This window comes from Sycon ciliatum, chromosome 12 (genome assembly GCF_964019385.1).
Source record: "Sycon ciliatum chromosome 12, ocSycCili1.1, whole genome shotgun sequence".
In the NCBI taxonomy this organism is placed as follows: domain Eukaryota; kingdom Metazoa; phylum Porifera; class Calcarea; order Leucosolenida; family Sycettidae; genus Sycon; species Sycon ciliatum.
The window spans coordinates 25,177,250-25,189,746 of record NC_088654.1 but is presented as its reverse complement, the minus strand read 5'-3'; the positions used below and the strand labels follow the sequence as shown (position 1 = coordinate 25,189,746).

Sequence of the window (12,497 nt, the reverse complement as noted above, 5' to 3'; positions counted from 1 at the left end):
GATTCTGAGGGTGAACCACTGATTGATGTGCACCTTGTCTTCCATGCAAGTGCATGTGTGTCCATAATCACGACCCTCTTCATTACAGGTTTAATCTGAATCGCTCTCCTCCCCTCCCTTCTTCTCCCCTCCCATCTCCCCTCCCGTCCGATCTCTTCTGCCTTCTCTCCCAGCTCTCCTCCCCTCCCCTCCCAGCTCTCCTCCTTTCCTCCCATCTCTCCTTTCCTCCCATCTCTCCTCACCTCCCATCTCTCCTCCCATCCCATCAAATCTCTCCTCCCTTGCCTTTCTCCTCCCCTCCCATCTCTCCTCCCCTTCCTTCTCCCCTCCCCTCCCATCTCTTCTCCCCTCCCCGCCCATCTCTCCTCCCCTCCCAGTTCTCCTCCCTCCCTCCCTCCCCTCTCTCCTCCTCTCCCATCTCCCCTTCTCTCCTATCTCTTTTCCCCTCTCCTCCCCTTTCTCCTCCCCTCCCATCTCCTCTCCCATCCCATCTCTTCTCCCCTCCCCTTCCATCTCTCCTCCACTCCCATTTCTCCTCCCCTCCCATCTCCCCTCCCCTCCCATCTCTTCTCCCCTCCCCTCCCATCTCTCCTCCACTCCCCTCCCATTTCTCCTCCCCTCCCTTACTATACAGCAGGTGTTCCAATCGTGACTATTGCATTCTCACCATTGTCTGCACCATCTGCTGTCGACGACAGCGCATGTCGTGTACGCACTTGTAGATATCAATGTCAGTTTCTGCTGCAACCCGGTCCAGTTGTGTGTCAATGGCGATCAGGGCACCCGTACGTCCTACTCCAGCACTGCATAGCGTCACACATGCAGGCAGCCATGCAGACATACAGGCACACCCATAGACAAAAAACAAACAAACAAACAAAAAACCACAGATGCACATTGTGACACATATGCAGACACACACAGACAAAATGCATGCACAAACACACGCACACGCATGCACACACGCACGTACACGTACACACAAACACATACACACACATACACACACAAACAAAATAACACACACACAGATCTCTTGTGAATAAGAGGTTGGTGCGACTTTGGCGATACTCAGGCATTTGTGTGTCGTGATCTCTTTGCTGGTAAAAACCCTCGCTACATTGACTCTGAATCACGAAATTTTTGGGCATGGCCCATCCTCAGGTAAACACAAGAACACTTGCAGAGTCGGATGGAGTATAGTATGCCGTACAAGGCTTGAAACTTGAACTGAGTCAGCCAAATTATCAGAAAACATGTCTGGCACCAGAGAGACTGCGGTCTCTCCACATGACCTCGATGAATTAGTACGATCTGAACAAGGCCACACGTGAACTAGCACCCTTGCCTCACCTGCAGTGGATAATGAGAGGAGCGTCGGGAGCAATGGACATCCATCGGCTGTGCTCCAGTCGCACACGCTTTAGAAATCCCAGGAGGCCCGTAGCAAACTTGGGTACATCGTGATCCGGCCAGGCAATGAAGTGGAAATGATATATTTGACGTATTTCATCGCCCTGAGCCGAGCACACCACAGAGGAACAACATGCAGGGGCGTCACACACGGTGCGAACAGTACGATCATGGTCGTACCACTTTCTGTCCAGGGTGGTCCACCCAATTCATCCAAAAAAGCAATAAAAGAGTGCTAAAACGTGCCCTGTTCAACAGTTGGACAAAAAATCCGAGCTTGTACTCCCGGGGGATACCACCCGGACCCCAATCATACCACTCCCCACTGCCCTGTGATGTCCTGGATATGGCATCAATAATATCCAGAGTTTCTGTAATCCCCCATTCCTTCCCCTCCCCCTGATCCAGGGTGAGCAAGTGTACACCGGCAGACTTTGCAGAAGATAATGTTACATAAGTCATCACAACAGTGGACGGTGAACAGTAGTGTGAGCGGCAGCGGACAAGAATAGCTCGCCACAACTCTGACTTTCCTCCACTCAGTACCCCTCATCACAAGGATGCAATTGGACAGCAAAACACGCCCACATAAGAACCAGCAGTGCGAATCTATCCGGTATGACCTTGCATATTGAACAGTGATGGATGACAAATTGGCAATCTATGCCAAGAGCGCACAGTTATTCAGTATACATCAGCATATGGAACAGCTCTGAGTGACAACTTTTAAAGGCAGAGGCGGATCCAGTTGGTGGTGGTGGTGGTGGTGGTGGTGGTGGTGGTGGTGGTGGTGGTTGTCGTGGCGGCGGCGGCGGTGGTGGGGTGGGGGTGGGGGGGGGTCAAACAGCCCCCCCCCCCCACCCCCCACCCCAAACTTTCCGACTATGTTCAGGTGTAACCACCAATCCCTGGCTGCACCCTTACCAGGCCAATCAACTTGTGCACACACTTACCTGCTCCATCTGGAACTGCAGAATGGTGTACTCAGCAAGGCTGGTCTTCTCCACCGGTGTGATCAAGATGTCACCGTATTGCTGTGCTTCGTCAGGCCAGTACTGCTCACACTTACGCTGCAACCAGAAACACAATACGCGGTTAGCACGGTTAGTACGGCATTGGCTACAAGACTTGTAAAATTCAAAGTCAAGTAAACTACTTTCCAACTGCATAACCCACAGCCCCATCCACAGCATCTCACCTTCTCATAAACTTTTCTCTTATTGGGCAATGGTGCCATCGTGAAAATACAGAACTCAAAAAAGACAAACCTCATTAATAGACAATGATCATAAATCCCCTGATGTCTGAAACGCATATACATTCACGTCCGGATAGTAGATAATACTCGCTATAAGACAAATAATTTCAACTCCCCGGGATTACATGTATCTACTAACGAGGGAAAACCTGTAGTGACATGGAAGTGTTGTGTTTAAAGCATGCTGCTGTCGAAATGACATTACAAATGGGTGAGATATCCGTTAGAATTTGAAACAGTTTCATTTTTACGAAAATGCAATTACTGTGTATGAGTGGTAGCAACCGTGGCAATAATTCTAAGACGGATTTTGCTCTCAACCAATGAGCTTGTGCCTTTCCTGCCGACTTGGGTTAACACTGGACTGACTCATGGCAGCCGCTCAGAATACGTACCTTGCCCATTTCCATCACACGAGTCAACATGACTATGATACGAGAGTTCTGAGTCCACACCATACGCCAGAAGTCATCCAGAGTGGTGGGCAGAGGTCCTGAGCAGTGCAAGACAGTCGACAAGGACAACGTCAGTTTGACATATGCCACCAGCAACGAGTCAACACCTACACTCAAATTGCCATACATACCTTGTTCATGCACCTACATGTAGGCACATACACATGCTAGTCCTAGTGCAATTATCATGGAACTGAATGGCAAGGAAGCACATATCAGTGATGGTGAGAGTGACAGAAATGTCTTGCACTGAACATGGAAACATCCAATCAACACATCAATATCATTAGCATGGTCAGGGATGCTGTCTCAGCTGCACAGGCCTGGTATATGAAATACTTGGCTACATTAGAATCTACTGCTACCAAAGATAGGTTCACGGAGTTCAACACACAGGCATACACACACACACACACACACGCACACACGTGCACACACACACACACACACACACACACACACACACACACACACACACACACACACACACACACACACACACACAGACACACACGCTTGCATGCTCTCTGGCTTCAATGAAATTAATTGTGCATAGACGGCGGTTTGCCTACCTTGGGTAGCAATGTACTTCTTGGGTTTCTTGTAACCCTAGAGGTAGAGCAAGAAAGCACATAATCCATCAAAACACTATATTTTGGGATGCACTTGGGCACTGCCAGGATAAACCAAGGGGCTGGTGTGTACGATGCTTACAGGGTGAAGTCCACTATGTTAGGTGTACATGATTTTCTTTCCAGATTCCCCAGTTCAGGGAATGGCCGTGCAAAGTGCAACTCTCTTTGTCTGCACACCTGCCCAGGCTCATACAAATCTGGTGTGGAGGAAAAGCCACTTCTGAAAGAATGGACAGATTTTATACAGTAATGTTTAGGGGATGTTAGGGTATGCAAGCGAGTGCTCCAGGTTCGAGTTCTGGTGGTGGCAGTCCATTTTTCTTCACTAATTTCCTCTCAATACTCCCTCAAACATATGAACGCTTTAGGCATAATAGTGGTTTATCAAGATAAATCTTTCTCAAAGTGTGAAAGCTTCATTGCAGCCATCCGGTTATCCTTGCATCGTCTTGTTCTTCAAATGGTCTCTAGGCTACACCCATTGAGATAAGAAACTGAAAGGAAGCGAGGAAAGATCAATTGTGGTCAAAAAGAGACTCCCACTATAGACTATTCAGAACTGACAGAAGCAGTTTTTGATTGGTCCGGCCATACCACAGTCTTTCATACAGTTTGTCTCTGCTAGGGCAGGTACACAGGACCTCCTCAGCAGTAAAGACGTGTTGGTCAACCGGACCAGTTGGTGCGGCCATGGCCGGACCAACTGGTCCGGTTCCGCCGGGCCTGCTATTTGAAACTGGCCAACAATCTTCAAACTTCAACCGACAGGGTACCTGAGGCAGTACGACAGTGGTCAGGTGCGTAGCCCGCATGGGGCACGGGGGCACGTGCACCCTCTAATAATTTCGACTTAGGTTCATTATGCACATTATGACCACGAATGATATGCACCAGCCATCCTACACATACATGCGTGCGCCTGTGCATCCCTCTAATTGGGGGACCGGCTACACCCCTGGCAGTGCGATCAATGGCCATCCACGATGGGAATTAACTGTATTGCGTGACAGATCCTTTCAATGTTCTTATCTTTACCTTTTCCCCAGTTTCAGTTTCTACCTGGACTCCTCCTTGGTTTCCTTTTCTCTCTAGCTCTTCTCTTGTGCCTTCTTGCTATTATTCACTTAATGTGCCAGTGGGGTGGTCAATGCCCTGGTAAGCACAATGTGTCCGACATAGTGACTATGCTACATCTACTTACATCCATGTAGGCAGCATTGATGTATGTGCTCTCTTCATCACCGTCAATCACAGGCAGGAACACCAGAGCTGGATCATCTGTGTGTGCACAGTGTATGCATGCATGCATGCACCGGCACACACACGCACACACGAATACATGCACGCACGCACACGCGCACACACACACACACACACACACACACACACACACACACACACACACACGCATGCCCACATACCACCCGCACGCTCGCATACCCACCACGTATGCATGCACGGATGCATTCATTCACAAAGCAACATGCACATATTCCACACAGAGACAAATGTGACAAGAACGTCTGAGGAGCGAAAGAAATCTACAGGATGCGACACAAGAGGAGAACGACTATTTACATACAGTAAAACCTGTCAAGCCAACCACTCGGATAAGCCAACCACTCGGAAAAGCCAACCACTCGGATAAGCCAACCACTCGGATAAGCCAACCACTCGGATAAGCCAACCACTCGGATAAGCCGACCACCTGTCCTCGAAGACCACTGAAACCAGCACCAAGGGATGCTATTTCCGGTCAAATGACCCTGGATAAGGAGACCACCTGGCATCAGAGACCACGTTTTGAAGGTCCCTTGAGCGGTCGTCTTAGACAGGTTTTACTGTATCTCCTTTACTGTAGAACCTCTCGTATCCCAGGCACCTCTATCTCCCTCAACTAACTGGATACACCGGTACGTACTGATACTACAGGCCAAGTGTTGACATTTCTTCCACTGGAACGACATTGATCTCGAGTGAGACCATTACATGATCTATGATCTATGATGTATGATGTATGATGTATGATGTCTGATCTATGATCTACTGTAAAAGCAGAAATTTTCGGTGGTGTAATATTTTCGGTATTCGCCAAAATCGGCGGTTCGGTAGCGGGAAATTTTCGGTAAAACCCGTTCTCCAGGTAGGTGTACTAGTACTACATGTATACAGTATCGGTTGTACCGAAAATTTCGGTGCGTTTTATTTTCGGTAAAAATTGTCGGCACCGAAGTTACCGAAAATAAAACACCACCGAAAATTTCTGCTTTTACAGTATGATCTATGACCTACCATATCTGTTACTATTGCTACAGTGTGCTGTAGCAGTAGCAGCGTTTATCCTAGTTTATTTGAATGAGTGTGAGATCGGGCACTGTTGGGGCCCGGGACGTCCAAATAAGAGACATCCAACTGTAGTGGAGTTCTAGATCATGCTGCAGGATGAGAAACCAAGACAGATTGACTATCGAAGTGGATCGCCACAACCAGCCTACTAATAAATTGTCACTGTTGTTTTGCTCTTACATCCGACAATGTTGCCATAGCGATTCTTCCTTGGATACTTGATGGAAATGGCTTTTGGTTGAGTTTTGCCAACTTCGGCCAGCGTCTGGGGAGCAGCAAAGAGGAAAGGAGGTTTGAATGCATCAGAAAAATAGGTGAGTGGGAGGTTCAATGGTTGGCTTGCTTCAAGTGGTGGATGGATGTGTAGATGCATGTAGATGAACGTATGTGTGAAGATGCACATTTAGATCGGGATGTATGGGAATGGAGTGAGGTGGATATACGGGTGAGTTTGACACTCGATCGGGTTTTGGACTCTGAGTGAATTCTCGTGTGATACACTGTACTTCTAATGTGCTAAAAGTAATGCAGGACCCGGCAATGAATAGGTATTGCAGCATGCTAATGTAAACAAAGAAGGCTATACTAGTGTGGGGAGATGACTGCGGAGAAGCACAACACGGATACAGTGCTGCTCAATCAGAAATCTGATCCCCGGGGGCTTGGGTCAGGTTTGCACCTTTCACCAGTTCACATCCCAGTGTTTGCAGCAGGTCTAGGGCTGCACAGCGCTGCCCGGCGTGGCACTGACTACTGCGATCAGATTTCACTGAGCACCACACGGTAGTCAGAAGTGGCTGGGACGGAAAATATTACCTTGAACTCAGTGCTGAATGCTGCGTTGTTGGTTGAGTGCATGGTTGACACATACTGCCGAAAGCCGCTAACTTTCACAGGATGCCCAACATCACTGGCTGCGTTGCCTGCCGCCACCGGCACATTAAATGTTGATGATGCTAACACACAAAAAGAAAATAAAGAAAATATGGCATTCTGGATTAACGAATTCATTCCACCTGCAGCACATGCGCTCTCTGGCCGACCTCATTCACACCTGCAACATGGCTCCAAGTCGCAGGTATTGGGTCGTTCTGGGTTAGATAGAATTATTACTGACCCTCTTCGGTCCTACCATAACCTTGAACCTTCCAAGCTGGAAGGCTGTCGGTTTGCGTAATGGAGATTTTTTAGAGCTAGGTGTCAGGTCAAAATTCTTCTGGTACTTCCCTCCTTGGATCGCAAATCATCGGAGTGTCTTTCTTACCCATTCCTTGTAAAAAAGGTTTGACTGTGCACACATAACATTATGCTAGCTCATACACATACCCACAACATCAGTCATGCCGCCACTCACATTCCACAGAGGTGCATCATATCCAATACCAAAGTAAATCTGTCCACCTGCCATGTCTGCAAAATGATGGGCTACACTAGAAGAAATTGGCTTGTCCAGGACATGAACACATAGGAAACCCGCCCCAGGGGTGGAGCAGAGCCCAGGCAATTACACACATACACATAATCTCGCTCAATACTATCCACATCGTCATCATCACAGCACTATTTGCAGACAGTTCCACCTTACCGTTGATCTGCCCAGGAGCCCCTGCCACCATCAGCATAATGGTCTGTGTCAGACTAGCTCCAGTACTCTCATCACTCTGTGAAATGCAGGTGTACTCTCCAGCATCCTCCTTACACGTGTTCTCAATCTGCAGTGCTCCTAAACAAACAACAGAGGGAAAGGGCATGAGCAAGACAAGGAAATTTCAAAAGATTACTGTAAAACTGGTAACTATTGCCACGTAAAAATGTTTGCGAATTTCGCGAGAGGCCCCGAATCGCAAACTTTGAACAACGCAAACTCGCGCCATGTAAAGTTAGTTCAGTGCAAGGACCGACTCGACTGTGTAGAACGACTGTAGAACGACTCGCAAACATTAAACAGCGCAAACCAGTCTCAATTTGTAAAACGCAAACATTTATTGTCGCAAACGTTACCCGTTTTACAGTATTCCACTAAAATTCCAATGCGTAACATACTTCGAAATACAAGAACATTCATGAACTTTCCTGAGCTGAAATGAAGTAGTGTCTCATGAGATCGTGGACCAGGTACTAGAAAGGCATGCGAGCATGAGCAACTCAGTAATATTATGATGTCCAGACAGCAGAGTTTGATTCCTCACGGCAAAATTCTAGGCTCAGAACTGTCTATGGATGAGCTAGATGTGTAGTGGTCTCTTATACAGGTAAGAACACTACAATGGATGCCGACGATTTACACCGTCAGTACACAATGAGACATGCCTATCCTGTATCTTCATTTCTAACAGCCATGGGAAAATGAAGGTAAAGTAATCAAGACCAACATTGCATGCCTGATAGACCGCAGAGGAGCACTGGAAGAAGACCAACATGACTAGTGTGGCATGAATAATATAATATGCCACAAGGGGATGGAAATGACGCCTGTGCGGGCACTTGCAAAGCAACGTAATAAAGCACACACAGACATGCACACAGACACACATACACACGCGAGCGCGCGCACCTATCTGCTATTTTTCAAATGCCGTACGAGTTCACGCACAGTGCAGACCAGCTAGAATAGCACCCAGTTGTGTTTGCAATCAACCTTTCCACGACACATCATCGCACTATCCATGATGCACAATCACACTATCCACGCCATTCCGTAACCCTAGTATCTATGACACTGTGTGACACAATCACACCATTCATACACAATCACACTTTCCATGCACAATCACACTATCCACGAACAGCTAGCACCATCAGGCGTCAAGTTGTCAAACATCATTGATGAAAAGTGACGGTATGTTAAGCCTTGCACATCACTTTCTTTTTACACCCACGATTTTCTGTGACGCATATGATCACAGTGTGACCAGTACATGCATACTAGAGACAATAGTAACACATCTATGCTGTCATATCTAGAGCACACAGTGCACAATGCTGGTGGTCAGAATCCAAGCGTCACACACAAGACACAGCAGTATCAGCAGTGCTGAGAATGTAAGTCGTCAGATACAGCACCTTCAGTGCAGAGAAGATAGTATTGCATTATCGAACATGTATTCTCAAGTCTCATCCTCACCCCGGTGTCTATACTACCGTGAAAGGCAGCATTCGGGCTCTGTTATTATAGTGTTTCAACAAGTGCATGCAGAGTTCTTTTAAAAGCTCATGGTCATGTCGCATCCCTGGCTCAGAGTGACCGGACCCCGAAATCACTACGAGCGGCGACCGAATATAGACGTGTGGCCTCACGACAAGCCCAACACAACCCAGGGGCCAACCAATATAGCTGGCTTGGTCCAAGTTCAACCCCACACGATCAACAGACAAAGACTGTTAGTTTTACGTTGTGAGTAGTATCAAATCCGAGCTCAAAGTAAACGAAGACAGAGAGCTGAGACCGAGTCTCGACTGCTAGACTAGACTAGACTAGACTAGACTAGACTAGAACTGAAGTAAAAGAGAGAATGAGAGCTTCTTTATAGGGTGCTTCAGAGATATAATGGCGTGATCATGGCGAGGTAATTCCAGGAAATAGCAGAACAAGTCAAACCGGAATGTGCGCAGCCAGTCAGCAGAAATGCAGAATATACGTACGGTGATCATTCGAGAAGAAAGAGAAAGAAAGACATCGAGAGAAGAAAGACCAAATTGGGACGTGGGGAGCCCGCTCACTCACGTCAGAGTACAATGTGAGTATATGAGGGTCACGTTGGGGAGCCCGCTCACCCAACGTGCCATAGTTCAGCGGCTTCTTATGGTACATGGTAAGTCCTGCTGCATTCTTGGTCTTGCTTGCGTGATACTCTGACCTCTTGCGCGGTGACGGTTTTGGTTCTTGCACACGTCTCCTGCCTTGCACCTAGCTCTTGATATACAATGATTGTCATATTAGTCTTGGCTCTTTGCACGAAGCACCGAGGCATCGTGGAAACCTGTAGAACGTCGTAGTGACGTGGTTTTGCACAAAGCCTGGGGTCACATTTCCAGGAAGTGAAGAACTTCCAGGAAACGTACAACGCGAGAACCTACCTGACCAGGTTCCGGCCTTGGATCACATGGTGTGTCATGCCAAGAAGGCATGTCACCTACGTGGGAAAGCGCGTGTCGCTCAACCTACATGCTAAGCACGTGGGACAAGACACTGGCCAAACCACGTTGTACTAAAAGGGCGTGACAGCTCAGCACAGAGCTGCTCACTATGTAGATCCTGCTATCACAGGACTATCAGGCAGCAGTTGTCTTATTCTGGGACGTGACATTTCCCCCGCCGTTGAAGAATCACGTCCCCGTGACTATCCTCGACCGATATGGTAGTCGGTGAGATACCGCGACGTTGCCAGTGTCATCCACCAGGCTCCGCGACGGATACAAGAGGTAAGTCAACTGGAGATGCAGGATGCAAGTCCAATCCACCACAGGTTTTGGTGCGAACACCATGTCATCAGCCGAATACAGCATATCACTCGTATCGGGCTCATACGACTGAACAATATCACTGACTGCTCACGAGAAAATACAATTCCTCGCCAGGTGCCAGGCACATAAAGCATTCACTCAATCCGATGGTGCTACACAGTTGTGAAACCAGATCGGTAAGAGCTCGTAGTAAAATCCATCCGGTAACGAGCAAATTGGGACCTCACTCGCAACAACTCATCATCCCCAGATGAGTCTCGCCTACCAGGCTCCTCGACACAGGGCGTCCCCTGATCAGCCAACACTGTGCTCGAGGGATCCAGATCCTAATCATCCTCTCCCACCACAGCCTTTCCACTTCACTCTTCAGTTCTAGGACCTCGTCCTATATGAAGCGCAGACCATACTTCTTCGGCCCCAGGAATCCCATCCTGGCCTGTATGGTCACCACCGTCCCCTTCTCCGTTGCTCACTACGCAAGCTCATCACCACCAACCGAAATTGGCTACAACTGACCGATCCGGGCGCCTCATCCACAGAGACCAACTGACTCCTCTGAGCCGTACACAACCCGAACCGGTGCACAGTTCAGTCATTTGTTGAGGATGCAAAGGCACCCATCAACATCACACTTTCACAGGACACAGTTCCTTCTGCAGGAAACTGGTCAACTTTCACCAAGCACAAGGACCGCGAAGAGTAACGAGTATACACTCCAGCACAGACTAGTAGGTCATGTACTGTCCGGCCATTCTCTCCACAAACTTTTTTTCACAAACAGAACGTCTGGAGAATGAAGATCGACAACAAGGTCAGAACTCGCCATCCTCGCGACATGATCGTCAAGAGCATTCGCAGATAAAACTGCTTCCACCAGCACCAAAGCTGGGCGTCACAAATCTTCGTCTGGTGCATCGACACGCAGAACGAGATTTGAATTCGTCCACGACCAGCGACGTGGTCTGGGCCTTCCATCGTTTCAGCCATGAAACAACCGGGTCTTCAAACAGCACTCGCCATTGGGCGACTGAGAACAAACTGAGTGCAAACGTCAGTAAGGCCTCATTGTTGAAGAGACGACTTGTCAAGCTTCAAGAGCTTCAAGCGGTCTCAACAAACACCATGTCCGAACAGTGGCGTTTTCTTGTCGAAACTAGAAAACTGCACTGCACTACTCCGTGATCCAGTCGTAGTGACTACTTTCACAACGCTCCGTAAAGAGGACCCAAGCCCTGTTTACGGCTCATGTGCGTACACATGGTACACGGGTTCACGAACCCTTCCATATCTGAACCTGACTGTGACAAACGCGCACTGCACTCGTACTTGAGAACTGCATGAATGCAAACAACTCCTCGATCGATCGTGCAACTGACAATAAATTTCGCACCTTGGTGTCCGCCATGTAGTCCGCAGCAAAGCAAGCTCGTCGTGCACTACGAACTCGCACTGCATGCAGCGCTACAGGAACACGAGATACGGAACGAAAGCCAGTGCTGGATACGAAAGAGAAACGCACTCGGAGTTTTCTTCGTACCAAGTTGGAGCGTCCAACACTGCTGTTGCTCTGCCACGTCTATCGCCAAGAACCTGCCATCAGAGACAAGGTTGTTCACGAAAGACTGCTGTGGACATTGCGTCGTTGCAGTTACGGAGTGAGGAGAACTTAGACCATCCTGGTCACAGCACCAAATGTCGCATCCCTGGCTCAGAGTGACCGGACCCCGAAATCACTACGAGCGGCGACCGAATATAGACGTGTGGCCTCACGACAAGCCCAACACAACCCAGGGGCCAACCAATATAGCTGGCTTGGTCCAAGTTCAACCCCACACGATCAACAGACAAAGACTGTTAGTTTTACGTTGTGAGTAGTATCAAATCCGAGCTCAAAGTAAACGAAGACAGAGAGCTGAGACCGAGTCT

The 12,497-nt window shown here is 48.4% G+C and overlaps 2 protein-coding genes across 2 annotated transcripts in view; both read right to left on the bottom strand.

The window, feature by feature from the left end:
- LOC135827823 (receptor-type tyrosine-protein phosphatase delta-like) overlaps positions 1-12,497 on the bottom strand; it is a 362,685-nt gene that overhangs the window by 8,641 nt on the left and 341,547 nt on the right. The window contains exons 30-38 of the mRNA XM_065340252.1: positions 7,693-7,830; positions 6,924-7,063; positions 6,288-6,372; positions 4,963-5,039; positions 3,699-3,735; positions 3,067-3,164; positions 2,367-2,483; positions 1,354-1,517; positions 668-803 (exon numbers count right to left, since the gene is read on the bottom strand). Of these exons, the coding sequence (XP_065196324.1) occupies positions 668-803; positions 1,354-1,517; positions 2,367-2,483; positions 3,067-3,164; positions 3,699-3,735; positions 4,963-5,039; positions 6,288-6,372; positions 6,924-7,063; positions 7,693-7,830 (992 nt within the window). The remainder of the gene's footprint in view (positions 1-667; positions 804-1,353; positions 1,518-2,366; positions 2,484-3,066; positions 3,165-3,698; positions 3,736-4,962; positions 5,040-6,287; positions 6,373-6,923; positions 7,064-7,692; positions 7,831-12,497) is intronic.
- The window catches only part of LOC135827826 (mucin-2-like), a 324,797-nt gene that overhangs the window by 163,090 nt on the left and 149,210 nt on the right, over positions 1-12,497 (bottom strand). The gene's annotated exons all lie outside the window — the stretch shown is intronic.